This window comes from Giraffa tippelskirchi, chromosome 5 (assembly GCF_054371585.1).
Source record: "Giraffa tippelskirchi isolate mGirTip1 chromosome 5, T2T-mGirTip1v1.2.pri, whole genome shotgun sequence".
NCBI classification, from domain to species: Eukaryota; Metazoa; Chordata; class Mammalia; order Artiodactyla; family Giraffidae; genus Giraffa; species Giraffa tippelskirchi.
In genome coordinates, this window is record NC_137279.1 from 27,010,016 (window position 1) to 27,028,291 (window position 18,276).

Here is an 18,276-nt window from a genome sequence, read left to right on the forward strand (position 1 = left end):
AGACCAGTGGTTGTGGACTCCATGCCTAGAACACCTAGGTGGGGGACACACTGTTACCATGTGGCCTGGAATGGAGGTCCTATCACCAGGCCTCCTGATTTTTCCAAAATAAAGAAAGCTATATAGCTGAATTTTTTGGTATACATTATCCTCAGTTTTAAATGTTGGCCACTGGTGTTTTAAATGCCTTCTGTTAGAGTACTAGGAAAAAGAAAACACATTTACAGGCCACAGTTGGCTCCAGGGCTACCAGTTTGCAACCTCTGCTCTCTTCTCTTACCCTCAGTTTACCCTACTTTAAAATGGGTATCATAACAGTATCCCTCTCTCAAGAGGGCAGTTGAGGGATTAAATGAAATGAAACCACTAGAGGGCCTATTTTACCCCTGGGCCCACAGTGAAAGGCAGTTATTATTTGTTAAGACATGGGACCCTTTTCATAGGAGAAATGGGAAGGGGCTTGTTAAGTTTAGCACAAGGCAACTGGGAGGTCCTGAGCTAGAACTCGGGATCTTTCCATCAGTCTGCAAACTTGAGTGCTTGTTGCATGCCTCGTGCCATGGGCATGTGTCAATTTAAAACCCTGTCCCTGCCCTGAATTTACAGGGGAGGCTGGGTTGATCTTCATCCCAGGAATCTCAGAACATCCCTCCAGTGGGCCTCTAATCTGAGAGGAATATCCTACTTTCAAAGGTCAGGTCTTTAAAAACAAAAAGAACGCAGCTCTTTTTATATTAGAAACACATTTCTGCTTGTTTGTTTTAATGAGAAACTTCAGGGGGAAAATGACAGTCCTTCCTACATATCTGTTCAACAAATCTGCCTCCCGAAAACCAGTTCCAAAGATATTAAAAGGACAATTCTGGGAAAAGAAGAATTTAGAACAGTTCTAATTAGTCCCTGTGGGATTAGGGGCCATTGACAATTTTTGCCCTGAGAACCCAGAGACCAGGGCCTAAGGTTATATCCTGATGTCCAGGGTGCAAAAAGTTCTTCCTCCTGGGCTTGGCCCAGGGACCGCTGGGGGGCAGCGTCAGGCCCATTCCTGGCTTTGCTGGAGGCCTTGCAGCCACAGAACCCTTTATCTGCTGTGCAGTGCTGACTTAGGCTGTGCGAGCTCTGCCTACAGGGTGGGAGAAGCCAGGAGTCGCTCTGGTTGACGTGCCTGAGTTTTGGTGGGCGGGCAGGCAGGTAAAGCCCATAATTACAGGAAAGCAGCCTGGGGCATGTGTGGACAGGCCTCCTGGAGCCCAGGCAGGTGGCCTCCCAACTAGGGAGGGCCCCAGGGTTCACACTCTGCGTGCAAAAAGCCATCAGGGTGGGGGAGGGGTAGTTATGTAACTGCCGTGTGTATGTGTGTGTGTCTGTGTTAGTCGCTCAGTTATGTCTGACTCCCTCCTCTGTCCAAGGAATTCTCCAGGCAAGATCACCCAAGTGGGTCGTACAGCCACTGAAAACATGACGCTACACTCCACGGTCTCATTCCTCCCCACCCACTCAGAAGGACATGAAGAACTAGCAGTCCTTGCTCCAGGCAATGGCGGTAGCCCTCACCTTTATCAGCATCAGGGTTACCTGGAGAGGGCTGTTGAAACAGACTCGTCAGGCCTCACCCCAGGAATTTCTGACTCAGGAGGTGGGGGTGGGGAAGAGGATTTGCATTTCTCAAAAATGCACAGGAAAGGTGCTGATACAGCTAGTTCAGGGACGCCACTTTGAGAACCACTGCTGTAGGGCTTTCTGAGGCCAGTCTACTTGGGCCCCTGATTTGCTGTGTGTCTCTAGGCAAATATCTGAGCCTCTCTGGACTTTTTTTTTTTCTCCTTTCTCAGAGGGAGAAGCCAGCTTTATATTTGAACAGATAAACCCCACCTCGGTGTTGAGATGCCTAACTACTATTTGTAGGTAGTTCAGAGATGGCTGGATGGCATCACCAACTCAATGGACATGAATTTGAGCAAGCTCTGGGAGATGGTGAAGGACAGGGAAGCCTGGCGTGCTGCAGTCCATGGGGTCGCAAAGAGTTAGACATGACTGAGCGACTGAACAACGGAGACCTTCACAGGAAAGACCCAGGCCTTTGCACAAGGGTCTTTCTCCATGGTTCTAATTTGCTTGTGGCCACTGTGACAGCAGTTGCTTTAGGAGAGATTGGCACTTAAAGAGACAGGCCAGGACAGGATCTCTGGGCCTCAGTGCTCACTCTGCATGCATGAATCTTGAAGCTGTTTGCTAGCCGGCGCTTTGGGACAATTTTGTTTCCCTGGGGAAGGACTCGTCACTGCCCCAGTGGTAAGGCCTCCGCAGCACAGACAGTCATAATCAAAGTCATATCTGCCAGCAATTCTCCTGTCTCATCTGAATGTCCAGGTGGACTACACTCAGGAACCTTCCTCACAGTATCTAAGACAGGAGTGGACTCATGGCACACGTGGACCCAATGAAATAAATACGGAAATAAGCAAATGGTTCCTTAACTGAACTGGCCCTGCAGCCTGGCTGTCTATTTGGCCTTCTGCAGTTATGTGGGCTTTCCTATATCTGGTCTGTTTTGTTCCTCACAGGACAGTTGTGGAGAGACAGGCAAGTGTTCTTATCCCCATTTCACTGGTGGGGAAACTGAGGCCCCAGGAAGGTGGTCTTACTTGCCCAACTCTGAAAGAGAAATGTAGAACTCCACGCCGCAGACCCTTGCCATGGCCTCTCCCAAGTCTAATTGGTGTTCTTTTCCAAGTTCTTATAAGAGCCATTCTGCAGGTTATTGCTGTGGAGATGAAGCTGGGAGAGGGGTGATCTAGGAATCCAGGTCCTTCCTGTTTCCAGGAAGGGAGACCACCTTCTTCTTTGCAGAAATTGTCAGTCTTTCTAGGAGTCTGCCTCAGGCCTGGGGCTTCCCAGGTGGTGCTAGTGGTAAAGAACCCACCTGCCAATGCAGGAGATGGAAGAGACAAAGATTCGATTCCTGGGTCTGGAAGATCCCCTGGAGAAGGAAATGGCAACCCACCACGTGGTATCACATGCTGGTAGACCCCAGGTGCCGTGGCAAGCTAACCTGCATGGTGCTTTATGGCTGGAGCCCAGTACAGTGCCTAGCACATGGTTGGAACACAGTCAGTATTTGTTGAGTCAATGAATGAATAAATGAAGACAGACATGGTTGAAATACTGAGTCTAAACTTACCAGCTATGTGATCTTAGACAAATTCTTCCACCTATCTAAGCCTCAGTTTCTTCAACCATAAGATCAGAAAAATAGTAATTTTTGTAATAATACAAGATAGTGGCATAATAATTAAGAAAACTGGCTCTGGAGGCAGAATTGCCTGCCTGTGACTCCTGGCTTCATCCTATTCTACTGTGTGACCTCGGGGAAGCTACTAAAACTCTCTGTTCCTTGGCTTCCTCATTGATAAAATGAGGATTGTTCTCATTACACAATGTTGTGAGAATTAAAATGAACTAACATGTGTAAAGTGCTCTATCCAATATTATGTGTGCATGCGTGCTCAGTCACTTCAGTCATGTCCAACTCTTTGCAACCCTGTGAACTGGCTCGTCTGTCCATGGGATTCTCCATACTGGAATGGGTTGCCATTTCCTTCTTCAGAGGATCTTCCCAACCCGAGGATTGAACACTTCTCCTGCATTGCAGATGGATACTTTACCCACTGAGCCACCTGAGAAGCCCATCCAAATACTATAGATAACCCTTAACAATGATGATTCTATCTGTGTGCTGATAAATTAAATTCTAACATTTAAGTAATGAGGATGAGATGGTTGGATGGCATCCCTGACTCAATGGACATGAGTTTGAGCTAACTCAGGGAGATAGGGAAGGACAGGGAAGCCTGGCTATGCTGCAGTCCATGGGGTCGCAGAGTCAGACACGACTTAGCAACTGAACAATAATGAGTACATAGCAGAGTGCCTGGTACAGAGGTAGAAGGGCTCAATAAACATTGTTCTTTATTTTAAGATTAATTAATTAATTAATTTGGTTGCATCAGGTCTTAGATGCAGCACTTGAGATATCTTGGTTGCATCATGTGGGATTTTTGTTGCAGCACAGGGACTCCCTGATTCGGCACATGGACTTAGTTGCTCTGGGGCATGTGGGATCTTAGTTCCTTGACCAGGGATCAATCCTGCAGTCCCCTGCACTGCAAGGCAGATTCTTAACCACTGAACTACCAGGGAAGTCCCAGTAAACATTATTCTTATCTTGGGCACTCACTGGCCCATAGCCTCTGTGTCTCTTGACTCACACATAGGACATGGAGACATGGGGCCTGAAAATTGTGGTGGTGAACACAGTGGTCCTTTTCCCAGGAACCAACACCCCCAGTTGAGGACCCCAGTTGAGGAATGGGAAGTACTGCCAGTGGCCACTGGGGGCAGCAGAGGCCCCATCTCCAGATGCCTGCTGAGGGTTCCGTGAAGTTTTCCTGACTTCAGGAGTTAATCATGGAAGGGTTGACCATTCCACTATGCCCACAATTCTCCGTAACCCTGATGTGCAAGGTATTCTACCAGAGAACACCCCTCATTTCTGAGGGTTAGAATCCCAATCCCGCATTTACCAGCCACATGACCTGAGATAAGTCCCTTTGTCTTCCCTAAACTTCAGTTTTCTCATCTGGGACATGGGGATAGGGTGCAGGGTTGAAAGAGCTAGAAAGGACAGTCCCTGGGGTGAAGTAAGTGCTCAGACAATGACATTGTTACCAAAGTAGCATGATGGTTATTAGCCCAGACTCTGCAGCCAGACCACATTAACCTTGAGTCCTGCCTACGTCACTTATTGGCTGTGTGCCTTTGGGTAAATGACTTAACTTCTGTGTCTGTTTGTAAAATTTGTAAAATGAGGATGATAATAATAGTACATATAATTCTCAGAATTGTTGGGAAGGTTATATAGTAAGCACTATGTAAATTTGCCAATATGATTATTAGAAGTCATAGTATTTTGATGTTATTGTTATTTATTCTGAATGCTGTGTATGTTCAGTTGCTAAGTCGTGTTCAACTCTTTGGGACCCCATAGACTGTAGCCCGCCAGGCTCCTCTCTCCATGGGATTTTCCAGGCAAGAATACTGGAGTGGGTTGCCATTTCCTCCTCCAGGGAATCTTCCAGAGTCAGGGATCAAACCCGTGTCTCTTGCGTCTTCTGAATTGGAAGGCAGATTATTTACCACTTGAGCCACCCGGGAAGCCCAATGATCCCGAATAAGCTGCAACATTTCAACTTTCAGTAGAAACCTCTCTGTTTGATATGAACTTGCTCAAAAGAGCCTTAGAGAAGATGGGAGAGATGTGGCTTCTGGATGAGGAAGGAATTTTTCCTTTTGGTACAATTCAGAATCTAATTTGGGATACAAGATGGTCTGACAGGCAGGGCACGGAGGCCAGCTGTATTTGGTGAAAACACTTCAATGTCTGGATCTGGGATAAGCATCTGCCTCCAGGGCAGGTCCTTTGGAATCCTCCAGAGAGGGTCAGGATCCTCGACAGGTCAGGTCGTTTGGGGCCCAGGAAAGATCAGCAAAGGTATCAGTGAGCCCATGACAGGCACACAAAAGTCTCCAGCCAAGAAGGCCTCCCCAGGACAGATGGCAGGATGGACAGGGGTAAAATCCTCCAGCCTCCAAGGGCTGAGGTCTAAGAAGGTTTGAGGGGAAAATACCAGTCTAATCCTTCCCATTGCACCTGTGCCCCGGAGTCCTACAGGGATGGCCGAGTGAAGAAGAGGAGATCGGTACCATCCCCACGGTGGCCTTGGCCACAGAGGCATCCTGGGGCCTGCTGGAAGGACTTCTGAGAAATAGATCACAAGCTGCAGATCTCCATGGAGATAGCCGGAGTGCTTATGTGGCTCAAAAGCAAAAGACACGTCGCTCTGGCCTCCTCCAGCCATGTCTTCAAGCTCATTTGTTTGAGGGTTTACTTTGTATGAAGCACCTTTCAGGCCTTTCCAGTGGCTCAGTGGTAAAGAACCTGCCTGCCAATGCAGGAGATGGGGGTTCGATCCCTGGGTCATAAAGATCCCCTGGATAAGGAAATGGCAACCCGCTCCAGTATTCTTGCCTGGAAATCCCATGGACAGAAGAGCCTGGCGGAGTACAGTTCACGGGGTCGCAAAAGAGTTGGACACGACTTAGCGATGACAACAATAAGCACCATTCAGAGCTCTGCATGTGCAAAAACCTCCTACCACAACTCTACAAAGTAATGACCACAATCACCTCCATCTGACAGATGAGGAGCCCAAGGCTTCTGGGCTGAAATCATGTGTTCTAGATTATACCCTCATGTGTGTCAGAGCCAGGATTTGAGTCCTGGTCTCTGTGCCTCCAGAGAATGTGTCCCCAGCCTCCGGGGGTGTGCAGCATCCAGGATGGCCTTCACTGATCTTTGCCTCCTGGTGGTCACACCATCTTGTCACGCCTCCCATCCACTGTGGGCAGAACCTAGTGATTCCCTTCTAATGAACAGAACAGGGGAAAGGGGATGGATGCCATTTCCAAGATTAGGTTACAGTGTCAGACAAAGAAGGAGAAATATCGTATGACATCCCTTATATGCAGAATCTAGAACAATGAGACAAATGAACTTATCTACAAAACAGAAACTGACTCACAAGCTTAGAGAATGAATATGGTTGCCAGGGAGGAAGGATGGAGGAGGAAGAGATAATTAGGAAGTTTGTGATCAGCATGTACACATTGCTATATTTAAAATGGGTAACCAACAAGGACCTGCTATATAGCATAGGGGGAACTCTGCTCAATGTTATATGGCAGCCTGGATGGGAGGGGAGTTTGGGTGAGGATGGATACGTGGATATATATGGCTGAGTCCCTTTGCTGTCCATCTCAAACTATCACAACATTGTTAATTGGCTATACCCCAATACAAAATAAAAAGTATTTTTTAAAAAAATTCGGTTACAGAGACAACAGTCTCCATCTTGTGTACGCCCTCTCTTGCTCTTTCCTGGAGCCCAAGGGGGAAGCAAGCTGCAATTTTTCAAGAAGATCTGCAGCTCTATGGCCAAGAATGGAGGGTGGCTTCAGGGCCCACAGCCAAGGAAGTGTGGAGGGTCTCAGTGCAACACAAGAAACTGAAACTTGCTAGGGAGTAGCTGCTCCCCAAGGGGAGCCCTAAGTTGAATGGAGCCCTCGCTGACACCTTGCCGGCAGTCTACGCAGAAGCCCTGAACCTGAGGCACCCAGCTAGGCCAACCTGGTCTCCTGACCCACAGAAACTGAGAGATAATAAATGCCTGTTGTCTCAAGCCTCTGCAATTTGGGGTGATTTGTCATGCAGCAACAGATAACGAATACACTTGCTATCATTACTAGCAACACGCACGAAACACACATACCCCCATAGTCACCATAAGAAAGATTAAAAAAGACCCACTCACCCGTAGCAGGCAGAGCTGGGAACGCCCTCCTCTGCTAATCCAGCCCTTCGTTTCTCTTTTGCCAGTGAGGGCGCTTAGATGCAGAGACAGACCGACCCTTTTCCACAGTCACACACAAGCTAGGGGATTGCTACCAAGGTCTCCAGACTCTGGGAATTCACGAGGGTGTTACAGACAAAACGGTACAGTCTTGAGAATCCACTGTTGCTACCTTGTCTTAGTGCCAGGTGTTTGAAAAGAGTAATTTTGGCTGGAAGATATCAGTTAAACCTCTTCTACAAATACTAAAAACATAGTCAAGAAAAAAAAAACAAACCTGAAAAATTCCAGTGGATTCAAATATCCAATTTCAAGCAGATATTGAATACAGTGGGGTTTTTAATATAAGGTTTCTGGGTTTTGTTCCTTAAGTCAAATATATCTTGTCACGTCACTTGCTCCTGTGATCTAAAGGAAGTTTTCTTGGGAATGAAGGGGCGCTGTGAATGGGAACTGCACTGACCCCTGGTGTCCCTGACCCCCAGCCTCCTTTTTGTTTCCTTTGGTGGTGCCCTGTTGGCCTGAGGTCAGGGTCATGGGGACACTGTCTGGCCTCAGAGCTTATAACTAGAGCAGCCTCCCAACCCTTGGGTTGGGTTGCCAACCCCCCCACCCCCACTTTGAATTCTCACTATGCCTTTGCTCCTTATGAGTAGTCAGGAGGACTGGAGGGGACAATTTCTATAGCCTTTCTCCTCACCCCAAATCCTCCCTTCCCACTGCCTTACAGAGTCTGGACACGGTGTACCCTGGAGAAGGTCAGAGAGAGCCAAACTCCAGGCCCAGCTGTCTCCAACATCAATTCTCAGCATCCCCCAGGGAGGCCAGCAGGTCTTCTGGGAGAAGGCCCAGCTACATAATTTGCGGGTCCCAGTGCAAAATGAACGTGTGAGGCCCCTAGTTCAAAACTAATTTAAGAATGTCAAAGTGATGACAAACCCCAGTGCAGGGCCCTTCTGCAAGGCAGCACATTCAGAAGCCACCCCGGTCTTGGAGTCTTCAATACAAACCACCCTGGAGGTACCATTCCTGGAAAACAGGCTGCCGTTCCCTGGCTCCTGCATCTCCTGTTGCAGAGCTGAGCAGAAATGTCTCCTGAGCCCAGAGCATCCTCATAATCAGAAACATACCTTGAAGAGGAAAGACGTCCCACTCAAGGCAGATGGATGGTTTTCTGGAAGGCTGCAGGCTGCCGCTCCTGTCGCAGATTTGCCTGCTAGTAGAGTTAACCCCAAATACCATGCGAAGTCCTAGTCCTGAGTGTGGGACACACACACACACACACACACACACACACACGAACCAGGCCAAACTTTGCTGAGAAAGGAGTGCAGCAGAAACTCCCCAGGGTTGGGAGCTTGAGAAATAGCTTGGACCATTGAAACGTCAGTAGCAAACATGTGCAGACTCTAGAGAGTTTGCACAGGAGACCAGTGAGCACCTGTGGCCAGTGAGCCAAACAGAAACTGCTAGACATTTTGACCTCATTGTTCTTTCTCCTCTTTCTTCTTAGCTTTATAAAAAGTTGCCAACATTTCAAACTTAGGTTTCACATCAAAATTCACAATCCTAGTAGCTCCAGAAAAAACAAACAAAAAACGGAACCTCTGGTAACACTGGAGCCAAAGTCCTATATGACAACCATCTACTGCCTCCTCTAACTCTAACCTTAACCCTCTTGTTTGCCACAGTCCCCGCCACTCCCTAAGGTCTCCCTGACATTGAATCCAAGTGGCAAGTGCTCATATCCGTGCTTGCGCTGCTGTGTCCTCCTTACGAAGTGAAGAGGGAAGTGAATGTTTCTATGACAAATGGGAAAAATAGGAGGCTGACCAAGAGTTCCATGTACTTCAAGAAATAGGGGAAAGAGTGTGTTTCTTTGTAGAAGTGCAGAACCTCCCTATGAGTTTAATATGCAAAGACTTTCTAAGTAAAAAGAACAACCTAAATGCCCTATAAAGCAGACCACAGATGTCCTGCTGTCCCTCCTCCCTCTGTCATGTCCCTGAAAGCATCCAAAACAGAGTCTCCAGGACCAGATGTCTCCAGAATGAAAGACCCTCCCAGCTTCTCTTCCCGTGAGGGCTCAGAGTGATCTTTCTTTTGTTCTGTTTTGCCATTTTTTCCAGCAAAGGCAGAGAACTTGGGGGATTCCCAGCATCTCTTGTCACTTGATGTGGGGTCAGTTTCCTTCTCCCAGAGCAGTATGGGCGTTTAACCCCATGGTTGGTTTTCTTCCGGAGCTGGGAGCATCACCAAGATTTTATGTACCTGTCCGCTCTCCAATGGACAGCTGAGGGTCCCATTAGACAGAGGCAGAGGGTCTGAGGCAGCCATACTTGCACCAGGGGGGTGGAGGAGGAGGGAGAAATTTGGTTCCCATCGCTGGTCGGAGAGCCATATGCCAGGACCTAGAAGTTCCCAGAGCTCAGGTGTGGGCCAGTGGAATCCATAGGTGACTGAGCCAGGCCTGGAGGAGCTGGGGTGCATGCTGCCTGGAGTGGGAGGCTGAGGACACCAGAGAAAGTGTGTGACTCTTCACCCAGCCAGGTAGCCTCGCCTTCCCGTGTCTATGGGACCTGCCTCCTGGGGCTGCAAGGAGATAATTAGTCCTTCTAAAGAGTATCATAATCCCCAGATCAAAGGGGGTTCAGAGCTGCTGGGTTCACTTTACAGCAAACTCAGCCAGCCAGGGGAGCACCCACTGGAGTGGGCGGCCTCGGATTTGCAGCCCCTTCAGAGTGTCACCTCCTACAGAGCTTGGCTGGCCTAATAACCCACGGGGCAGGGACCCAGACCCTCGGCTCTCCTGGAACCATTTCACCTGCCACATCACCGCCCTCCCCCACCCCAACCAGGGGGGAGTTCATACCTAGCACTGATGATGGACAGGGTGGGAAGTCCTGATTCCCATTTTATAGATGGGGAAGCTGAGACCGAGGATTGAGGTGCAGACATAGGGTCCCCCACCAGTGCTTCCTCACGGGTATGGACCGTATCAGTTTTCCTCTCCACTGGCACAGCCGCTGCGCTCAGTACTGTGTGCACGTAAAGCAGGACTGGCCGCACAGTCCAGGTGAGTGAAGGAAGTGTCCCAGAGGGCCCACCCCTTTTCCTGCCTGCTTTTTCCGCCCTCTCCCGGCCACTTGCTGGGACTTCAGCTCTCCAGCAAGGGTGTCCCAAGGGTGTTAGAAAAGTAGAGAGACACATCCAGGCTGGGCTACCTGGATTCAGGCCTGTCACTCCCAAGCCCTGTGACGCTGCCCTTCTTTCTAACCCTGAGTTTCTCTAGGAATGACCATGCTGGGAATGTATCAAGTGGCCAGGGCCCGGCGCACAAAGGGGCGTCGCGGCGCTCTGCCCGGCCTTGGGGCGAGTCTGGGCGCCGCGGAGGGGCAGGGGGCGGGGGAGGGGGCGGGGCGAGCGGCGGTGCTCGCCAGCCCGGAAGGAGCGGGAGGAGGAGCCGCGGGAGTGAGAGTCGTTCCCACGTGAGAGACTCGGCGGCCGAATTCCTCGCGTGCGGCGGCAGCGGACAGCCGGGTGTCCAGCCGGACTGAGAGCCTTGGTCCGGCCCGCTCGGGCCGCCGGGCGGGCGGCCGGGGCGGCGCTCGGCTGCGCCCTGATGCGGCGACGATCTCGCGGGCTGTGAGCCCGGCGCCCGCCGTCGGAGCCCCCCGCGCCGCCGCGGGCAGCGCCCCCGGGCACGCGGTATGCGGGCCGCCGACTCTGGCACCTGGGAGCGCGTCCGCCAGCTCGCGGCGCAGGGTGAGCCGGCGCCTTCCTGCGGGGCAGGGGCCGGGCCGGCGCGCCCCCCGGGGCCCGCAGCCTGCGAGCCGAGTGCAAACGCGGCGGGATCGAGCGATCGGCTCCGCGCCGGGCCACCCTCAGCTCGAGCGGATGGCGACTGCAGCCAGCCGGGTAGGTGCGCGCCGAGAGGGGAGGGCGGCGCGGCCGCAGGCCCGGGAGCGCTGGGCCGGGCGCGCGGGGGCGCTCCCGACCGGGATCCGGCAGCTTCTGGTGGCAAAGTTCTCGCCGCGCCCGGAGCCCCGAGCGCCGGCCGGGGTGCAGGAGGAGACGCGCGGGACGCGGAGTTAGTCCCCAGCCTGGGGGTTTCGGGGCTCGGCGGCTTTCCGGCAGAGCCCCGTAGGGAGCTGCCGAGGGAGGTCAAGGCCACGGGAGCCGTGCGATCCCGCGACGTCGGGAGACCCGGGTCTAGGCCGGATCCCGCGCCTGTTCTGGGAAGCGTGGGAATGGGGCCAGCCTCGCGCTGAGTTGGGGAGGCCCCCTGTGACCGCACCTGTGACCCACCTGGCAACTCTATCCAGTGCCGAGGGGAGCGCTGCCTTCCAGCCGCCTCTCGCAGACAAAAGTGACGACTCGGTTTTGCTAGGAGCGAAGAGATTTCTCGTACACTTGAACGACTAAGGCAGAAAGAGAAATTGCCGCCGAGGAGACACAAATGCAGTGGTCTAGTTATGTATCGTTGGCTAATCCGCCCCAAGCGTTTGAGCGTTAAACGTTCCGAGTGGATGCTCTGGTTCCATTCTGTTCCGGCCTCAGCTGGTCGCTCCCCAGCTCAAGTTAGGTCATGGAGGGTGGGGCACAGGAACCCCTGGATCCTCCACACTCTAGGGTAGGAAGCTGGAAGACGAAGAGCTTCCGAGGAGACTCATCAGTCTGAAGTTCGAATACTTTTTCTAGGAAAGATGAGGTGGGGGGTGTGTAGGTGGACAACATGATTATTCATTATTTCTTGAACACCCATGTGTTCCAGTAATTTACTTGCAGAGTCTTCTTAAAATCTTATTACCACCCTCTGACAGTGAGGCTGTGTTATCTCCAGGAAGATGAGGTCAGAAAAGGCTGGAGTTTAAGGGACTTGCCCAAATCCCAAAGCGGTGAAGCACTGATACTGGAATTTCAAATTCTGTCTGGATTGGCACCAGAATGCCTCTCCCAGGCAGCAAGCTTACCAACTGGGAAACACCAGGCTTATTTACCTAATAATTCTTTCCTAAAAACAGCCACCTGCAAGGCCTCCTAATTCCAGGCTGCCCATATTGCTTTCCCCAGGAGATGGGATTCCAGAGGTCAGATTTCTAGCCACAGGAGCTGGGACCACCAATCAACTGACTCTGATTAGCTGAGCTGCACTGGTGTTCTGGAACAACTGATGTCTTGGGTCACCAAGGGTCTGGAAGCGGGACACTGAGGCCCGGAAGGAGCTTGAGTCCCTGGGCCTTTGGTTTAGGAGCTGGGCTTGCTGGACCCAATCCCACCTCCTCCCCTGTTGCACAGAGCAGTTAGAACCCAAGACAGCTTGCTGTGAAACAGAACATAGATGCAGAGAATAAGCAAATGGGAGGGCTTGGGCGAGTCGTTTGATCTTTCTGAGACTCAGTTTACCCATCTGTAAAGTAGGGATATTAATAATGTCAGATACATTTTGATCATTCAGAAGCTCATGTCTGCAAAGCACCTTGCCTAGTTCATAGTTGATGCTAATGAATGTAAGTCATCGGCTTTACTTGTGGGGTACCTTTTGTTGCCCCTACTGACTCAGTTTTTCTTTAGGATGAACAGTTAATCTGTTCCATCTCCCCCCTCCTGAACTATGTTGAGATGACATCTGTTTTGTCTGTAAAATACTTCTGTGATCCCAAGCTGACTGTTGGGCCAGTGGAGGCTGGTATTATGTACACATGTAGAAGAGGGCTGGCTGGAGATAAATCTGTTTACTTTGTGTCTATATAGATTCCATTTGTGTATCATGATAACAACATCCTAATGACATGGTGTAGCTGAGAAAAACCTGTCTCTGAGGTCTGGGGTGGCTGTTACTCCAGTGGCCCTCTTGGTGTCCCTTTAGGGCAGAGAGCAGGGGGCATCTCCTTTGCTGATCTACACATGGCATCACTGGTATGAAACAGGATCAAGCCAGCAGCTAAACCAGAAAGTTCTGAGTTCTCTCTAACCCCCCCACCCTTCACCCTCTTCTGGTCTCTGGATCTTAAAGACCAAATGCAGTTTCTGAGAAAGACCATGGCAGTTGGGCAAGGACACGGGTTCTCAAACAGCCTATCATGGACACGGGTGCTCACACCATTGGCTGTCATGAGGGATTTTCCTCTGGGAGGTCAATGGGAAGTCTTCAGGCTTAGAACTGCAAGTCAAAATTACTACTGAAATAGACATTTTAGCCAGGCTGTGAGGTGACTCACTTCAGGATCTTAGAATGTTACTCCCCAGCCTAATGCAAAGCTCAGTTTAAGAAACTGCAAGAGTGCCCTTCTGGGTGACAGTGTCTGAAAATTGGCACTTTTAGGGGTTTAGGGAAGGAGAAAGGAAGAAGGGATGCTTGCTTGGTGGGATGGAGGCCTGGCAGCTTGACATTGCTCGTAGGTGATATCCTGAGATTGTCAGGGTGACAGACCCTGTGCTGGTGACCTCTGCTGACCCTGGCCTCCAGGCTGGGGCCACTTCCAGGAGAGGTTACCCTTTGCGTGCAAACTGCAGACAAGAGCAGGTGATGCAGAAATGAGACACAGTGCTTGGTCTGCACCTGATTCGGCCCCAAATCTGTCTGACCTTGGGATACTCTGTAACTCAGTTTCCCTGTTGGTGTAGGGGGAGTGACTCCACCAGAGAGGGGCTCCTTCCAGGGTCCCCGCAGAGTGTTCAGGTGGTCCCAGAGCCTTCTGAGATGAGAACTTGAATGATTCCCTTGTGATTGTCCCTCCATTCAGTCACACCTCTTGAGCCTCTCCTCCCTCCAGGCACTGTTGTAGCTGCCAGGGCTGTAGCAGCAGCAGAAGACTGCGGCCCTTGTTTCCATGGAGCTTGTACTCTGTGGGAGGAGATTTCCAGTAGGCAAAGACCCACAGGATGTGTCAGGGGATGGTAAAGGCTAAGCAGGAGAAAAAACCAGGTGAGGGGTTAGCGCAACGGGAGTGGGTGCTTTTTAGTATAGGTGGTTAGAAAAGAATGAGGGGAGGTGCATGGGTGCTGAGTTCCTAAGGCAAGAGGATACTGCTGGCTGACAAAGAAATCAAGTCTTCTTTTTTTTTTTTCATTTTTGGCCACGCAGCTTATGGGATCTTAGTTCCCCGACAAGGGATCGAACTCAGCCTTTGGCAGTGAGAGCACCAGATCGTAACCACTGGACTGCCAGGGAATTCCCAACCAAGTCACTTTTTTTTTTTTTTTTAAGTTGTTGGTAAATTAGTATTTTTGTAGACTGGGCACTTTATCTGTCCAAATCTGAAGCCTCCCAGGCTTCCTTCTTTATTAGTCATTTAAGCTCTTATCTTCTGTTGCCCCTCCCCCTCACATAAAGTCCCCCGGAGGAGGGGGCAGGCCCTGTCCCTTGCCCTCCCAGGGGCCAGTCTTGCATGATAAGATGCTTCAGTCTCATGTATGACTCTTTGTGACTCTTTGCGACCCCATGGACTGTAGCCCACCAGGCTCCTCTGTCCATGGGATTCTCCAGGCAAGAATACTGGAGTGTTGCCATTTTCTACTCCAGGGGATCTTCCCAACCCAGGGATCAAACCCACATCTCTTATGTCTCCTGCATTGGCAGGCAGGTCCTGTACCACTAGCACCCCCTCGGACGTGCAGGGGCCAGGCTTGGTGCTCACCAAATGCCGGGTTTTGTCTTCGTTAGTCCTCCAGCAACCCAGGGGTAGATGCAGTTGCTAATTCTGTCCACAGATGGGGAAACTGGTGCTCAGAAAATTCAGCCGAGATCTCACAGCTAGTAGGTGTCACAGCCAGGACTTGGCCCCAGGTTGTAAACCTCAGAGCACCTCATCGTGATCTCAAGAAAGTAGACCCATGTTAAGTGTCAGGTTCATTTTTCCTTTAAATTTTGATCTCTAAAAAAAGTTTGTCCTCTCCTTGACATTCCTCGGTTTAGCAACTCAAGCATTTGCTTATCTTTGTGCCTTTAGCAATTTCCTCACTAGGTCAGCTTTGTGTGATCCCTTCTGTAAAGAATTTCTGCTGGGTGAGGGGGAGATTCAGTCTCCATACTGGAATTGGGGATGCTCTTTGAAAGTCAGCCACTAGGACCAAAAGGGTTTAGAGTGAGCTTCCTCTGTAATGGGGTGGGAGAGAGATGACTGGGGGCTTGGCTCTTCTGGACACTCAGGAATGAAAGTCACTGCTCTCTGAATGTATTTTTCCATTGGTTTCCCTCAGGCAATTTGCTGTGGCCCAGCCCCCTCCACCCTATGTGACTGCTCAGGGAGAGGAATTGAAAGATCCTTCTGCCAGGGCAGTGGGTACAGGGCACCAGGTTTGGAATCAAACGCAACCTGCTGGTTGAATTCACCAGCTGTACTGCTTCCTGGCTATTTGTCTTCAAGCGAGTTAGTTAATGTCCTGAGCCTCAGTTTCTGTGTGTGTGTTACTCAGTCGTGTCCGACTCTCTGTGACCCCATGGACTACAGCCCGCCAGGCTCCTCTGAGCCTCAGTTTACCCATGTCTAAAATGGAATCCTGTTACCCACCTCAGAGTTGTTGGACAGGAATCTGTATGGTTAGCATCCTTCATACCCATGGGGCCTGCTGCTACATATGCCATAAGGGATGGGGGGATTCCCATTTATCCAGAGTACAAAGGACTTAAATGTGTGTGTGTGTGAAATTAAAAAATTTTTTTTGGCCACATCATGCAGCATGCAGGATCTTAAGTTCCCCGTTGTTGTCGTCATTCAGTCACTAAGTTGTGTCTCTTTGCGGCCCCTTGGGCTGCAGCACACCCGACTTCCTTGTCCTTCACTATTTCCCAAAGTCTGCTCAAATTCATGTCCATTGAGTCGGTGATGCTACCTAACCTTCTCATCTTCCGATCAGGGATCAAACTCATGCCCTTTGCAGTGGAAGCACAGAGTCTTAACCACTGGACTGCCAGAGAAGTCTCAAAAATGCGTTAAACTTTTGAAGTCTGAAATATTGGGATTTGATGGGACAGATGTTTTTGACAGAGTGCAAGCTGCTTATTTGGCCTTCTGAGTCATCAGGAAATTTCCAGAATGGCCTCTGTGTTTTGTGTTAATATTCCAGCTGAGTCAATTGGGTGATTTGCTAGGACCCTCCAGCCATTCTGGGCAAAGAGGATTTTCTTCCCCTTCCCATCATCTCAAGAGCCACAGAGCACGCGTGGCTCATGGATGGTAGCAGACACCCCCTCAGTGTTAGCGCTCTCCCCCAGAACACGGCCCGTTGACAAAAGTGGAAAATTAGGCACATTGGCGTGCACACAGATTTTAGCCCCAGCAGATAAGCATACCAAGCGTGTCATTAAAGCTGTCCAAAGCAATTGCCGTGGGGATCCTGTGTTTGCTGTGAGTCACTAAGGGCTATAAATACTCCAGAGAGGATGGCAAGCTGTGGTTACAAGGTGTGTGGGTGCATGCATGCGTGCCTGTGTGTGTAGTTATTTTTTAAGAATTGACTCTCCGTAAATGTGTTTCATGTTGAGCGCATCAGATGAGTGCCTGTCCAGGAGGGGGAAAGTCAGGATTGCTTCCTATTCTCAAGCACCAGGCCCTCTGTCCCTCTTGGGACAGCTACCATGAAGGTGGGGACTTCAGACTTTCTCTTGTCTGCTGTTTTGATGCCTTCAAGAGAAGCCGGTTAGAAGATGCTGATTGTGGCAGTTTCTTGGAGCCTTCACCACATGGCATTAGCCCAGCCGGTGCTGCCACAGCCCCAGATTTAGAAGAAATTAACAGCCACAAAGGTGTGACAGGTACGTGCATTCCACCTACCTGGTGTCCTGGCCCTAAATTGGATGAGGTTATGCCTGGGCCAGGGAGAAGGGGAGCTGGTGGGTTCAATGGTGGCAACCCTCCGAGTACATCATGCTGGGCTTAGGGGACCACTTTGGGGAACACTCACCACCCAGTGGCCAGTCTCCAGGTGCTGACTGCCTTGTCTTTTGTTGCTGCCCGGATTTGGAGACTGGCTCAGGCTCCCAACTAGTTTGGGCTGTAACTTTATCACAGGCATTGTGTTCAGTACCTTTTAATTGTACAGAAGCTTCGGAAAGCTCTCCCCGGGGGCCTGGAGAGAAATAAAAACAACAGCTGCTGGTTCCTGTATGCTTTCTTGCCTCAGCCTTGCGGGGGCACTCCTAACTTTGAAGTCCTGTGTGCCCGGGCAGGGGAGAATCCTTATTTGTGTTTGGTAAGGTCATATTCATGATAAAGAGTCATTTACTGAGGGCTGCCCAGGAGACAAGCACTTTGTTACCTGTGTTCCTGTTCATCTCCCCTAATCCCTATAAGGCAGCTGGCATTCTCCCCACCTTACAGGGCAGACCATTGAGGCTTTAAGCTTAAGGTTACAGAGGTTGTAGTAAGTGGCTTGTGCTGGCTGCCTGCCCCACTGCTGCTTCCTTGTGGTTTCATTCATTAGCTGATGATGCCTTGAGAGCTACTGGGGCACCAGGCGGAGGGTGATGCTTTTTTTTTTCTCATCTTGGGCATAACAGCATCCAGTAAGCCAGGTACCATTGGGAGGGAGGGTCCCTGGGGCCTAGAGCTGCCCCCTTAGCCCCAGCAGACAGCCCACACCTCTAGTCCGGCAAGAATCCAAAGAGGCCAGCTGGCCTGTGGCAGGAGGTTTGACCCTGGCCATTTGGAAACCTGGGATACAGAGCCCTGGGAGGGAAACCTGGGCAGGGATGGGGTCAATTTACTCCCTCTCCGAAGCTCAGGAACTGAGGCCCAGAGCGAGGAAGGGACCATACTCCAAGGTGTCATGTGGGGTAGTTTCCAGGGTCAGATGTGAAAACTTA

General features: G+C 50.7%; 1 protein-coding gene across 2 annotated transcripts in view; it reads left to right on the forward strand.

Moving 5' to 3' along the window:
- Positions 1–18,276, forward strand: part of KAZN (kazrin, periplakin interacting protein) — a 1,354,882-nt gene that overhangs the window by 1,168,877 nt on the left and 167,729 nt on the right. Inside the window, exon 1 of one of the 2 annotated variants that reach the window (XM_081492180.1) lies at positions 10,867–11,387. The exons of the other annotated variant lie outside the window; for it this stretch is intronic. Coding sequence (XP_081348306.1) covers positions 11,180–11,387 — 208 coding nt within the window. The 5' untranslated portion in view covers positions 10,867–11,179. Of the gene's footprint in view, positions 1–10,866; positions 11,388–18,276 lie in introns of those variants that run through there. 2 annotated transcript variants of the gene reach the window in all.